At 33.3% G+C, this 16,389-nt stretch overlaps 1 protein-coding gene across 6 annotated transcripts in view; it reads left to right on the plus strand.

Annotated features, from left to right (window-relative positions):
• LRRC7 (leucine rich repeat containing 7) overlaps positions 1-16,389 on the plus strand; it is a 488,385-nt gene that overhangs the window by 215,032 nt on the left and 256,964 nt on the right. For all 6 annotated transcript variants that reach the window (XM_037024314.2, XM_037024309.2, XM_073234117.1 and 3 more), the window contains one exon: positions 10,378-10,456. In XM_037024314.2, the coding sequence (XP_036880209.1) occupies positions 10,378-10,456 (79 nt within the window). The remainder of the gene's footprint in view (positions 1-10,377; positions 10,457-16,389) is intronic.

Consider the following 16,389-nt stretch of genomic DNA (forward strand, 5'->3'; position numbering starts at 1 on the left):
TTCCTAATTCTGTAGCAATTAAGTGATTTTTCTCTCATCCTCTAAAACTTATTTCTATACAAGAATAGATCTGAACAGCATCATAGTGGGCAAAATCACTATTGTTAGTTATAATGAAAGGCAATCAGAGTTGAAGGCATTATTATGTGGTTTACTGACTTGCCAATTATTCCACCCCTTTGCCGAATGCATGCAAAACACTGAAGACAAATATCCTCAACTTTCACTGAAGAGAGGGAGTTTCACTCAAACATACTAGAAAAAGCAGATATGGGTAACCAGTTAAATTATTTAAAAATCTCTAAATTTTGAGCTTATTAAAAGAAGAATAAAGACTCTAGTAGTGTATACACAAATTCTTAGGGAAGTCTATTTTGAGATGCCTTATGTGGGTTGGGGATAAATTGTTACCATGCAGTTGTTCTCAGCAATAAATATGTTCTTTGGTGTTTGGCAAATCATTAGACCATTTCTTTAGAGCAGAGCTTATTATTTTGCCCTATTGAATGCTCCCTTCAACACTCTTAATGTGCTCTCTGTTTGAAAGTCACCAGCACTTCCCTCACTGGAAGGCTACTTTCCTTTTCTACAGAATTTACTCTGCCCAAGATTACAGTGTTAAAGTAACCTGAGGCTTGACTGCCTCTATTTCCATTAAAGAATACGATGGCAACAAAAAGGAGGTCTGTTCTCCTGCCACCTTCTCAGCCTGACACCAGGACATTTAGCTCTTTCTAATCAGGAAATAAAAGCAACAAGCAATGCTTATGTGTGTTACCTGCTCCCCAGGGGACAGCATTTACAATCCGGTAATATAACTGAATGTATACAAGAAAGGAACTGCCCTCACGCCCTCATCTTTCTCAAGTCTGTGTTGGCTCTGTCACCTAGACTGATAAATTTTCCTTGAGTTAACAGCAGACCTCTTTCTAAGCTGAGACGTTAACCTGTCTTCTGTGTCCCTGTAAATCCTGGAAAATGCTAAGAGAAGAAAATTGAGCTGGTATTAAGAGCATGTGAGCCTTCTCTATACTTTGCAAGATTCCTTTCCAGTGTCAATATAAACTCCTTGAAAACGAGAACTGCTACATCTTACACTGTTTCTAGATCCACAACAGTCACTTTCAATGTGCAGACATAGTAAGTACTCAGTAAAGTGGTTGATTGATAATTAAGGAAAAATTCATTAGTCAAATATGAAGTAAGATTATAAGAGAGTTCCATTTCACACAATAGTGACTCAATGTTTGTTGTTGAGCAGAAAGAGAAGGAGAGAGGGAATCAGGTGTCACTTTCACTCATTTTGACCAAGTCAGGTTCACCCTCTGTGAATGAACTCATTGTTGGTCACAAACACTTCTCAAAATTTTTGCCAGACATGATCTTAAGGTAGAAACAATTGTACAACTGTCTTGAATTATTGATTATTTGGCCTGCATTTGGTTTTTCTCTTTATAATGCCACTAAAATAGGCAGTCTTGCAGGAGACTTTTTAATTCCTCTTGCTTAGGTTTCTACTGAATTCTTGGTTACCTTCACTCCAGTGGTTAGAAGTCAAGCAAACCCTTCCAGTCCTTGTGTTCTTATTTTTTTCTCTCCCCCTCCTAACTGACATGTACATTTTCTTCCAAATTTCCTAATTGCTGGATGCCTTTGCATTCTCCTGTACACAAGATTGCCCCTTCTGAAATCTCTGTTTAATCACTACTTCCTATTCAGTAGAGTATTGCCCCATTTACCAAATATCCTTGAGGAATATGGGTTTACACAAACTGATTTTCCAAAATAAAAATATAGCTTGTCCTTTTATATATCAAATTTTTATTTTATTTTAATCAGCCTGAATGGAAAACTTTTCAATTTGCATTATCTTTTTTAAATTAGTTTAATGAACATATAACTTTTGTAGGTTGACTTGAGTTCCTCATGAGTTGTGTTATTTAATTTTTTTTATTAGTATGTGTAACTGTTTGCCTCCACACAAACTAAGAATAGTAGACTTGAAGAGTTCTGGTATTAACTTTGTAGTTTTTCCCATCATGACCTCTATTACAAGAGCATCAATTATAATTTCTTCATACTGACACCTTGCCTATTTTGCATAACCCCTTCCTATTTGTTCCTTCTAATAACTATCAGTTGAATCACATATAAAGAGTACAAAGATTCTGAACTAGGCTTATAGATAGCACTTGTAGGTATATTAAACTTGGAAATAAAGAAGTTTATTACCTGAGCATCACTCTCAAAGTTCTAGAAAGTTGATACTATCTGACATTTGACCAAAGGTAAATATAGAATAAAGACAGTTTACAATACTCCATGTAATAATGTCACTTGGTCAGTCTTGAGTGTGCATTCAACTCAAGAGTTCCAGAAAGTTGGAGTTGTTGGTGTTTAACCTGGGAAGTACATGTGCAACACTGCTCTGTTATAAAGGCAGCATTGGCAATGTTGGGTAGCTAAGACTTATACCCCCAAAGTAGTTTAAGTCCTAGATTTGATGAGGTAACATAGGTAAATTATTATAGTATTTGGGATAAGGTTGGTTTGGTTTCAAATCTCGGTTAGCCTCTGAGCCTCAGTTTCTTCGTTAGTTAAATGGGAATAATAAACCCTCTTACAAAATTGTTGTGAAGATAAAGCAAAGTACGTATAACATTTCGGCAATAAATTTAACACTTTCTACTCCTAAATCTAATGTATTAGATATACAAATAACCTGCCTGCCTTCTCAAAATTGAAGAAGAGACAATAACTATTATCATGTGTGCTGATTTATACCAGAGTTTTTAAGTAATAGTCATAAATTTGACAGAATGCTGCATTTGAGAGAACACTAACTCATTCAAAGTTTGGTATTTATAGGAAACTTTTATTACATTTTATGGAAAGAGGTCATTACCTTTTTCATCTTAGAAAAGGTTATTTGAATCTGAAGTCTTTGTATTAAATTCAAGTGTTTCTATGCTTGTACAATATTTTGGTTCATTGCTGAAAACTATCTATGTGAAAATATAATTAGATGCAATTTAACAAACACTTGCTGAGTATCCATTATTTTAATAGATCTGATTTAGTATTGTCAGGAATATCAAGAAATTGAATATCAACTGACAAATCTCACTCTCTGACTCCATCATCCTATCTTTCCAGATCACTCACTCTTATACAATTCCAGCCATCATTTAACTCTTTCAGAACCACCAATCTATTAATTCCACCTTCTCATAGATCTTCCAAATCTGGCTTTTTCTTTGTTGTCTTTGCATGGCTTGAAGTTCATGGTCAAAAATCAAATGACCCCCTTGCTCCTCTCATGTCATTGTGCTTGCTCAGTAAAATTATAACCCTGGCTGAATCTAACTCTTCACTTATTGCTAATAGGATCTGGAAAAAAACGCTCAGCCATACTGACTGCTATCACTTTAAATCCATGATCACAAATCTGAAGTGCAGTCTTAACACTTCCCAGCGATCATGTTATACTTTCTTAGCCCATTGACTCTCTGCTTCTGGTGGCTATTTTATGTTCTCCTTTGTCTCCAGATCTCCCACACCTCCTCTCCCATCTTCATGGCTATTGATCATACTCCATTGAGAAAATTAATACTCTAAGTAAATAACTTCCATAGTTACCATCATTATCTACCCATCTACCAGTATCTGCACCCATATTCTCTGATTCCTACCTTACAGTACAGGTGAACTTTTTCTGTTCCTTTCCAAAGCCATTCTCTCCACAATCCTCTCTTGCCTACCCACAGATACCACTCCAGCAACCCTCCCCACTATGACATTGTCAAGATTTTCCTCTCTACTTGCTTATTCTAACCAGTGTACATACATGATGGTATTCCTTCTACTAAAGAAAATGTATTGGCTCTTTTCTCCCAAATAACTCCCTTCCCCTTGCAGCAAAAGCTCAGGATGGAATTGTCTATATTCTATACCTAGAATCATTTTCCTTTTCTTCTTTCTTAATTCTACACCAGTCTTTAAGTCCACTACACCACTAAAATCCTTCCATTCAAGGTCACATTGATGTCATTACTAAATCCAAAGGTAGTGTTTGGTCATCTTACTTAACCTATCCACATCATTTAAAATGGATGATCACTTTTCTACTTGATGTATTTTCTTTATTTGACTTCTAGAAGTCCATACTCTCTTATTTTCTTCTCCTGTCTCTGACTGATGTAACTTCATCTCCTGTATTGACTTGTCCTCTTCTCTCTATCCTCATTTTGGAGTACTACCTGATTCATTTCTTCATCCTCCTTTCTTCATTATCTACACTCACATCAATGGGATGCACATTTTTGTCTCATGATTTAAGTACTATCTTTAATAATAAATCCCCATATTTTAACCTACAGCCTTGACCTTTCCTCTAAACAATGGATTCATAAGCAAATACCTACCTGAAATCTATCTTCTCCTAGAAGTCTAAAAAAATCTCAAATTGCAAATGTCCAAACCGAACTCTTTATCTTCTCTCCAAAACCTATTTCACATCTTGCTTTTCAGATCTAAATTGAAGGCAACCCCTTCATTCAAGTTTCTTGGGGCAAAAAATTTGGAGTCATCCTTGATTCCCATTTTTCTTTCACATTCCACATTCAACCTATCAGGAAATCCTATTGATCTTATATTCAGAATCTATCCAGATTCCATTCATTTCTCACTCCCTTCATCACTCTCACCCAGCTTCAAGCCACCATCAATGCTATTCATGTTTTACTACAATAGCCACCAAGTGGCCTTTCTCTTAGAAAGGACATCTTACTCAAACCAGAGTTATCCTCTCAAATTATAAATCAGACTATATTACACTTATATCTTTCAATGTCTATCTGTTTCATTCAAAGTAAAAACCAAAGTTCTTGCAATGGCCTGAGAAGCCCTACATGAGCTGTCACCCTCATGTCTCCTCATGTACATCCGTATTACCAATCTGACCTAATTTTTGTTATTCTTCTCTTCTTTAGTGTGTTTTAGCCTCACTGGCCTTCTGGCTATCCCTGGAAAACACCAGGCATATCCAGATCTATAGCATATTCACTGTCTATTCCCTCTTCCTGAAGTGCTCTTAGTTTCCACCCCCAGACATACAGATACCTGTATCCCTATTTCTCTCACCTTCTTCAAGTCTTTGCTCAAATGCCATCTTCCCAATCAATGATGCTTACCCTAATTGCCTTGGTTAAATTCACAAGTATCAGACATTTCTGTTCCATCTTTATTTTGCTGTGAATGAACTCATTGTTGGTCACAAACACTTCTCAAAATTTTTGCCAGACATGATCTTAAGATAGAAACAACCTAATTATCTTTTTCCATAGAACTTCTCATTGCTAAGTACTATATAATTCTTTATATTGATTTTATGTTAATTATCTCTATGGCTTATTGTATGTATTCCTCTGCTGGAAAATAAGCTCCACCAGTATCCATCTTTTCCATGCTATATTCCCAATATTTGGTGGAGTTCCTTAACACAGAGTAGGTACTCAGCAAATATTTGTTAAATGTATGAATGACTCTTTTCTGTCAAGGTCTCTATAGTTACAGCTAGTGACTCAAATATCAAAAACATAAGATGGTAAAGCACTGTCTCCTCAACTTATAACCACATACCACATCTCATTATTTTTTAGTCTTATTTAATTTCAGACATAATACAATCTAATATGCTAGCTGTTAAGAAGAGAGAGTCATAGAGACTGAAATAGTTGAATAAATTTTCATGCAGATGGTAGAATTTAAATATATTTACATGGATGATACTTAGACTAAGGATTTAAGTGAAAGACTAGATGAGGACAGATAAAAACTACATTAAATAAATATATTCAAAAAGTGAGATTAAATGAAGTTTATGTATTATAGAATTGTCTTACAGTCATGTCTGCCTTTCAAGGATTTTCCATTTATAATTATAGGAATCAGTGTTGCTATTGCTATTGTTGGGCTCTGTGTTTGATAATGACAAAATTGTTTGGTACATTTAGATGCTTTATGTATCCACTGCATGGGAAAAATATTTGCCTTCCTATTTTAAAACCACCTTAAAGCCTAACCCAAAATTTTAATGGTGCTTTAGTTTTGATTTTCCTTTTGAAATCAATACTTATTTTTTTATAACTGAAATTGAAAACTGTACTGTTTATAAGTTTAAGATCCTTCTGTCAAGACTTAGTTGTCTGCATTAGTAATAGGGTAATCCAAATAAGAACAATTAAATGAATATATAAAACCTAAATTTAGCTGTGACTTTCGACTTTTCCCATGCTAGTCAGGAAAGATATATATTTGTTTGGTTTGAGAATTCTCCTCTTTCCCTTCCTCTGCATATCCTATGGTGGAAGAAGGACAGAGCTGTGAAATGGTTAAATGGAGGCAGCTGGAAAGAATAAGAATGACTAACCCAGAAACTAGATTAGTTCTTGAATAATTGAAAGTAGAGCAGGAACTTTTTCAACCTATTTTTTTAAAGATGTGAAGAACAAAGAAAACAATCAGATAAAGAAGTCATTACATCTTTTCACTTCAAGATATTAATGTTCTGTTAATGCAGTTTTGATTAATTCCATTGCATTAAAAGCTTTGTTTCTGTTTTAAGTTAAGAATACAGAAATGTCTTTCTCATTTAATTCTACTCTGTGAATAAATTAAAAATAGATTTTGTGTTATCGTTACTAAAATGAACATACTGGGAAAATATTACCACGGTGTCCTGATTTGGAGGGTAAACATTTATTGATGTTTATTGATATTTACTGATGTATTGATCTACTATTTGTGAATAAGGTAATAGTTCTATTTTTTAGACTAGATATACCATTTTGCCATGTAATTATTTTCAAGTACAGTCCTTAAAAACTGTTCGCCTAGATTTGAAGCTAATCTAAAATCATGGGCTAAATTCCAGGGATCCCCAAAAGAAGTGAACTCTTAATGGCCTAAGAAGAGAGTTCATTATGGCCTGTGTTAGAAAAATAGGGATTAGAACTTGAATTTAATGGCCTACAAATGCTCAACTCGGTTCCTACAGTAATCACAACTAAAAATGGTTGAAGTAAGGTATATTGTTAAAGTGAAAGATATTTATCCTCTTATTTCTGGATGAAATAAGTTTGAAAATCAAAACAAAGTTCATCTTAGAAAATGTGTTTGTGTATGTAAATATATATACATATATATAAAACAAAGATAAATTTATTTATGTAACAAGTATATATGTATATAATCTTTTTACATATTGTAATTTTTAATTATAATATTTTTTATAAAAATTGAAAATACTGTGTTTTAGAGTCCAGACAGACCAGTCTCAAAAGTTAATAAAAGTGTGTGGCTTCTATAGTCAACTCTAACATAATTTTAGTAGGAAGTAATATAATGGAGTAAAAAGAAACAAAAGATATGATGTTAAAAAAATTGAATTAAATCCAAATCTATATGTATTTCTACCTATAAATACCTATTAGGTATTTAAATCTGTCACATAATTTTTGTCTATGTGTGGTTCTTCATCCATAAAATGAAAATAGTATTGCCTCAAATATCTTTCTCACAGGATTACTAAGAGAATTGAATTATTTTAAACAGTAGCATAGAGAAGTATGGTTACCTTACCTCTTATTAATACATAAATTTTATCTGGCATATATTAGGTACTTAGTTAAGTGCCAGACACAACACTGCTTTACCTTCAGACCATCATCTAACCCTCACATTGACCCTTTGAATTAGATAAGAAATGAGTGACACTACAATATTATAATATCCACCTAAAATTATAGTTAGTTGTCACACTAGGATTCAGTCACCCTTCCACCCTGTGCTTTGAGCTACTATGATAGACTATCCATGTATAGACTGAACTACAACATAAAGATATGCTCCAAGAACTTTTCCTGAACTCCAGGGCTCATAACTTAGTATATATGATATAATTTCCCTAGCATCCTATTTTTCCAAATGTGTTCCAACTTTCAGAAGCAAATTAATATACATATGAAAACCTCAGCAAAAATAAAAATACTGCTTAACAGAAACTAGTTTTATATATTTACATTATAACATATAAATATGTATTTTAAATATATAAGTATATAGAAAATGCTTATTTATAAGTTACTTCCCATCTGCAAGAGCATTTATGTCAGCTACTATGTTGACTAGATAATTGGGATATTCTTCAGCACACAAATTCCTACCTCTTTGCTGTGTTCTCTTAGGTAGGTAAATTTCACAAACTTATTACCTCCAGCCAGCTCATTTTGACATGATATTTGGTTCCTTTGTTGAGTGGCACTGTCTGCTTGTATTTAGTTCTAATTATAGATATCATTTATGCAGCACTTTCTGCCAATTACTTTCTCTGCTCTATCTTTATCAATAGAGACACAATTCTCTTATAATCCCCATTTTTCAGAGTAGGAAACTGAGGCATTGGACATTTAAATCACTTGCCTAGTGTTCCTGAACCAGTAAGTGATAAACTTGGGATTCCATTTTATTCCAATAGACTCTGCTCAGATGAACAATTTTAAGTTTAAATTGTAAACAACATAGTATAAGATTTTAAACAAATCATGTAGTAGCATTTTCACCACTACAGGGAATTCCATTTTCAGTAGAAGATAAAAAGATAGTCTTTTCCTCAAAATTGTATTTTAATTTGCTTCTGCTTCCATGCCTTGGTTTACACATAATTTGAGGAAAAATCATCCTAAGGCAGGCACCTGTGGAGATAAGGCATCAGGCACACCAGCGTGTAATGAGCCCAGATTGGTGACTAAGCAGAAAAAGCTAAAGGGATACAAGAAAAAGCCTTACACCCCTGTTAACTGCAGATATCCCAGCAAATACGAGTACTTAGGGTATGTTGAGGCTCTCTCAAGGCTTAGCTTATCGACTTCTTTGCCATTTTCTTAATGGCAGCATTTCTTAATGAGGGCAGCCCTGTGTTATAGCCTTTCCAAAAAAGAGAATTGACTTTTCTCATTCAATTCTTATGTAATGGAGCACCTATGTTTCCTTAGATTCTTATTAAGAACCCAAAAATATGTCAGCAATAATTTTAGGACAGTGTAGTTTCTGCTGAAATTTCAGCAGGGGTATAGGGCATAAGAGGGGTATAGGGTAAAAGGCGTAAGAAATGTCCCCATACTCTTTTCTGGAACTTCACTGTGTGGTGGATAAGTGGCCTGTCTTGACTTGATTACCCGCCTGCCTCACCGGGCTTCAGAGTCCTTGGACACGGTTGTCTAGATCCGCAGAGTCTAGGGAGGTACAGGGTTTCTTGAGTATCTATTACCAGGTAAATCCTGCTGCAAAATGTTCCTTATCCTTCTGTTAGATACGATGTGTTGTGCAGGACTAGTACCCTATGGAAATTTTTACAGGCTTAATAATAGTTTCAAAAATTGAGAGCAGGTAGTGCTGCATTATTTTTATTTAAATGATTATCCTAATGGTAGGAAGGAATGGTTTCACAGAGTCTTCTTTTCCAGGAAACTACTATATTTGATTTGTTTATATTAGTTGTTTGAAATGATCTCCACATCTTTCATTCCTCTGACCCTCGCATTTATGCATTAGGTTTGTGGCTTACTGATTTGCAGTTTCATAGAAAAACCTGTATTTTTCTGTCACATAGCCAACAGCACAACTGTGACAGCAGAGTAGCAGTTTTCCAAGGTTAATCAGCCAGGCTGACTACCGCAGACTCTAGAGAGGACCTGAGGAAGGGCTGTTCACATCTCCACACTTTCAGGCAGATGCAGAATTATACTCTGAGCTGCCAGCAAGGAAGAATGGCATCAATTTGCTGGAGCCCTTATTAGTTTGGGAATATCGATCAGTTTTTATGATGTGTTCTTGGATATTTTTCACATGTTTGTGTTCAATCTTCCCAATCTTATAAAATAAAAGTAGCAAATATTTTATCTTCTGTATCTGCTGAATTTCTTTTCCTTCAGTATTAGCACTTGATAACCAAATAATTTAAGCCATTTTTGTTTCTATAGGTTAATAAAGAGTTAAGATCTATCTTATGTTAATATACAATTATCTTCAATTTTATATATAATTTCCAACTACTACCACCATAAAATATTGCTTAACAGGGCCTACTATGTTTGGTTCATTTAATTAATTGATTGAAATGATCTCCACATCGCCATAAATTTTATATTTTAAAGGTATGTTTACATGATACTAATAAATTAAGTTATTATCTTAGTTAAAAAAGTATTGTCATGGTATTTATATAAAAATTCATAGTTTTAATTATTCTTAATAATAGAACTATAAGGAATTTTTGCTGGAACATTTTCATATACTATTTTTTTCTTTACATTTCAGGTGTACAAGAATTTCCAGAAAATATAAAGTGTTGTAAGTGTTTAACAATTATTGAAGCCAGTGTCAATCCCATTTCTAAGTGAGTATGAGCGACTACATTTTATTTATGTGTATGTTTCCATTGGAAAATAATGTACGCAGATAAAGAAAATTCACGTAATAAATGAATTTTAAATGTTTCATTTAAAATTCAATTTAATAGAATGATGGGAAAGATATAATCAAATCAGAATAGTTCAACAAAAGATGATTAATAGCATTGCTCAATAACAGTGAAGGCCTAATTGGCACAAGATGACATTACTTTGAAGCACACTCTGTCATCATTTTTCTGTGGTTCTTAGGCAACATTCCATGGAAGAGTGCAGAAACTAAAGAAACAGTTATTAGTTATAGTCATGGTGAAAAATTAGCATCATGGATCTGGTGAAAGTTCCAGAGAGAGCAAGAGTTTCAAGTGTGCATAGGTGCATGAAAATAGCTGATCATACGGGTCAAGCTGGAAAATGAATTGAGTACAGCCAGAAAAGGAGTATTTGTGCATCAGAGTTTATAGGAAGAGCAAAAATATAATTCTATGAGAATAGCAGAATGGGAGACAAGGATGGTAAAGATGCTATAATCAGAAACAGGATATTTGTGGTTCATGATCTATTAGTAAAGAAATGCCATGGGAAAAATGAAACCCAGCTGCAACCATGTTGGCAAATTATGGTTTTGTCATAATATTAAAGTGTACTTTGGAATCAAACAGATCAAGAAACCATGAAGTGAATGGACTGCATGAGTCATGAACTTGAATGTTAAAGTCACTTAACAGTGAAAGTGGACATAAAATACAGAAAAGCTAATGACAGTGGTGGTAGTGGTTGGATGAGATGGAAACAGATTATTGGTGTTGGAATGAAGTAATGAGTGTAACAACTTCAAAAATAAAATAATAGTCTTAATTAAACAAAAACTGACAGTAGAATTTAGGAAAAATCACTCAGTCCTTTGAAGTTGAAATTGGGGAGACTGCAAGAAACTGAAGTCCATTGGAAAGGCATTTAATGAATGGATTATTTTTAGAAGAAGACCAAAGGAAGTTTATGAAAGGAAATTTGAAGGGAAATTTTTCATCAGTAGAGTTGAGGAGAGGGAGCAGTGAGATGGCTTCCTATGGACGAGGGAAAGAGTGTGTACATGAGACTAGGAATGAAATGGAATGCAGAAAGAGAAGTTCAGATGGAGATCTTTACAGTGAGTTGTGAAATAATTCAAGGCCTTTAGTAGAAAGTGTGGAACATTAAGCAATAAAATGTGTTTGAAAGATAACTTTTCTATCTCAAAAGGAAAATATGGAAGTAAAAACAAAACTCTTTGAAAAGTGTTTTCCAAAACTCTTAGAACACAAAGCAGTTTTCTCAACAAAGAAATAAATGTTGCTAACTTCTTACATGGAGATTACAGCCATATCCTTGACTTGAGTCATAATTCAGGGTAGATGATGAATTGTTTTGATTCCTAGTTCTTTAATTCTAGTAGTGTGTGTTTTATTTAGTAATCATGCCAAGGTCTTTGGAAGTGGATGTCAGATGATGAATTACATCTTTAAAAAAGCTTTAAGTCTGTAGTTTTATTGTCTGTCTCTCTGAATTGCATTCATTTATTAACATTTTAGAAAGAATAAATTCTATGTTTCTGAATTCCTTTCATACGATGAACTTTTTAAAAATGTATGAATATGACCTATCTCATCAAAAAATGCCTAACACTGAATACATAAATAGTTTGATTACTAAATAGAAAAAAATTACTCAGTAGAAAAGTTAATTTAAATAGTTTACTAATTTAAAGTCAGGTTTTTTTAAAGCTATTTACTAAAATCAAGTTTTTTAAGATATAAATTTTTAAATTTACATATGGTGAAATTTCTAGGTGTATAACTCAGTGAATTTTGACAAAAGATCTGGAACCACAGCCATAATCAAGATATAGACTATTTCCATTACTCCCAAAAAGCTCCTTCAGCTCAATCATCCACTGGTCTGATTTCTATACCCATAGTTTTGTCTTTTACAAATATTATGTAAATATCATACTTCTGTGTGGACCTTTTTACTTAACACTGATTTTGAGATTTATCCGTGCTATTTCAAAAGAAGTACTGAATTTTCTTTTGTTTTTAGTAGTATTCCATTATATAGATATACCATCATTTGTTTATCTATTCATCAGTTGAGAGACATTTAGGTTGTTAATATAAGCATATATTTCCACTTCAATTGGGTGAACACCTATGAGTAGTATTCTGAATAGTATGGTACATGTACAGTTAACCTTTCAAGTTTCCAAATTATTTTCCAAAACAGCCATTCCATTGTGCATTACCAGCAGCAATTTATTGGAGTTTCCTTTATTCCTCATCTTTGTCAGAATTTGGTACTTTCAATTTTTATTAGCCAGCCTAGTAGATGTGGTATCTCATTGTGGTATCTCGCTGCAGTTTTATTTATATTTTTAATGTCCGTATAGCATCTTTCCGTGTATTTATTTGCAGTCTGTATTGCTTCTTTATTTGCAATCTGTATTGCTTCTTTGGTAAAAGTTCAGATGTTTTGCTTATTTTTATTGATTTCTCTTTTTATTATTCAATCATAAGAATTCTTTATATATTCTAGCTAGTCCTTTATCAATCTTTGTTTGCCAATTATTGCTTTTATTCTATGACTTATTTTCTAAATGGTGACTTTTGAAGAGAAGAAATTTTTAATTTTGATGAAGTCCCAATTTATAAATTCTTTTAATGGCTTATGCTTCCTGTTTCTATCTAAGTGATCTTTGATTAATTCATAGTTTTAAGGTTTTCTCCCTATGTTTTCTTCTAGAACCTATATAGTTTGTTTTACACTTAGATCTATGATCCATTTGAAGCTGAACTTTGTATATGTGCAAAGTCTGAGGGTCAGGTTTTTTTGTTTTTGTTTTACATGTGGATCCAATTGTTTAGTACCATTTGTTAAAAAGATTACCCATTCTGCATAAACTGAGTACCTTTTTAATAAATTAACTGATCATGTGTTTGGATCCATTTCTAAATTCTCTATTTTATACGTTAATCTCTATGCCTGTCTTTACATCAATTCCATAATCTCTTAATTCCTATAGCTTTACAGTAATTCATATAGTCAGGGAATGTGAGTCCTGCAACTTTGTTCTTCTTTATTAAAATTATTTGGGCTACTCTATGTCCTTTGCTTTTCCATATAAATTTTATATTCAGCTTGCCAATGTCTACAAAAACATAAAAACCTTCTGGAATTTTTATAGGAATTGCACTGAATCTTTAGATGAATTGGTGCAAAGTTGACATCTCAAAAATACCGAGTATTCTTATTCCTGATCACAATATATCTCTATATTTACTTTGATCTTTTAAATTGCTTGTATCAGTATTGTTACATTCCAGCATACAACTCTTATATATGTTTTTTTTTGTATACATATTTTGTACATTCTGTATACATTTAACTCCAAACATTGCATCTTTTTGTGGGGCATGGAGGGGGAGCATTTGCAAATGATCTCTTATTCAATTGTTTATTGCTACTATATAGAAATACAATTGATGTTTCTATACAGACCGTCTTATTTTTAGTAGATATTTTGTACTTTTGGGGTGATATCTTGGGTAGATTATCATGTCACCTGAGAATAAAGACAGTTTTATTTCATCCTTTTCAATTTGTATGCTCGTTATTAATTTATTTAATTTTACTTGCCTTATTGTCCTAGCTTGAACTTCCTATGCAATGTTGAATAAAAAAGATAAAAGAGAATATCACTGCCTTGTTCACAATCTTAGGGAGAAAGCATTCAGACTTTCCCCACTATGTGTAATTGTTACTTGTTTTTTTCATACATTCCTTTATCAGATTGAGGAAATTTTCAAAGAAACATCCCTCACTTCCTTTTCATCCTACCAGGCAGGGTTCTCAAAGTTTAAAGTTTTATTTTCAGTCTTTTCAAGGGAATCTAGGCTTTCTCTGTGATGCTTTTTAATGATTATTCATTCTCTGACCACTTCCTGGTTCCAAAGCCCCTCCACATTTTTAAGAATTTATAGCAGAAGCTCAGTTTCATATATCAAAACCTGTGTTAATATTCTAATTCTGTGCAAGAAATTACCATAAGCTTATTGGTTCAAAGCAACACATATTTATTATCTCTCAATTTCCGTGGGTCAGGAATCTGGGCATGGTTTAGCTGGGTTCCCTGCTTCAGTTTCACCAGGCTGCAATCACCTCATCACACTCAAGCTTTTTCTGATCTGGAGGCTCAAATGGAGAAGAATGCACTTTCAAGGTCACTGAGGTGACTGGCATAATTCATTTCCTTGCTCTTATAAAGTTGACAGCCCAAGCTTTTTGCTGGCTGTCAGCTGGAGGCTACTCTAGGGTCCTAGAGGCTGGTGCAATTTGCAGCCATGTGACACTCTCCTTAAGATGTTCACGCATCTTGTTTCTTCAAGGCCAGTAGCTATAAGTAGAGTGCCTCTACTAGCAAGAGAGAATCATATAATGTAATACAGTTGTGGGAGAGACACCCTATCATATTTGCCATGTTCCATTGATTAGAATCAAGTCATAAGTCCTACCACACTTGAAGTATGCAGGTAATACAAAGGCATGAACATCAAGTGAGAGTCATGGGGGTCACTTTAGAATGTGTCCACCACGTCTTTGATTCCTGGTTTGCTGAGACGTTTTATTATCAGTGGACATTGAATTTTGCCAAAGCTTTTAAAAAAATAATCTATTGACATGATGATGCAGTTTTATTTTTCTAATGATATGATGAATTACATTGGTTGCTTTATGAATGTCGATCAAACTTTGCATCCCAGGGTCATGAAGTATTACTTTTTAATTAATTAATGACTTATTTGCTATTATTTTGAAAGGATTTTCCTGTCTATATTCATGAAACAAATTAATCTTAAATTTCTTTTCTTGTAATTTCTTTGGTTGGTAACAGGGTAAAAATGGCCTCATATAGATAATTGGGAAATGTTCTCCAATTCTTTAAGAGTTTGTGTAGAACTGGAATTATTTCTTCCTTAAATATTGGTAGAATTTGCCAGTGCAGCCATCTGGGCCTACAATTTTCTTTATGGAAAAGTTTTAATTATAAATTTTATTTCCATAATAGTTATAGGGCTATTCAAATTATGTGCTTTTTCTTGACAGATCTTTGTTAGTGTTTTTCAGAAATTTGTACATTTCATTTAAGTTTTCAACTTTATTGACATCTCATTTTTAATAATATTCTTTTTTAGCCCTTTGATAATCTGTGGGTTCACTAGTGGTGCTGTGCTCTCTCTTTCATTCCTCACATCTGTAATTTGTGTCTTTTTTTGCTTCAGTCTAGCTAGAGATTTATCGATTTCATTGCTCATTTTGAAAAATTAGATTTAGGTTTCATTGATTTTTCTCTATTGTTTTTCTGTCATTTTCTTGTCCCAAGAAATCTACAAAGTAATAAGTCAGAAAAACACTGAAGTTATAGTTTTGAGTATTACTGTCTTAGTTTTAGATGTGAACTTCATAGTATAGCTTTAAGGCCTTAACCAACTCATCAGTGAAAATTATCACAATAAAATTGAAAACAACTTCTTAATGAGAAAAGCATGAACCAACATTTATGGGGAACCTATCATTTCTCAGGCTTTTGGACACATTACTTCATTTTAATCTTCGCAGCAGCCCTATGAAGTAGACAAATATTATCTCTAACATTTTACAGATGGAAACACATGAGCATAGTATCTGAATTCCTGGGGTTGTTTCCCTATATTTTACTAATTCAGAAGGAGCATTTTGATTTGATTTAAGTTAAAAGATGCATCTTGAAAAATTTGAAACATTCTTAATGTTCAACAATAAAGAAATTGCTAATGCATTTACAGTACATCCACCAGTGGATACTAAGATTATATATAGGGTAACCATATGTCTTTCTTTGCTGAAG

The sequence above is a fragment of the Manis javanica genome, chromosome 4, assembly GCF_040802235.1.
Source record: "Manis javanica isolate MJ-LG chromosome 4, MJ_LKY, whole genome shotgun sequence".
In the NCBI taxonomy this organism is placed as follows: domain Eukaryota; kingdom Metazoa; phylum Chordata; class Mammalia; order Pholidota; family Manidae; genus Manis; species Manis javanica.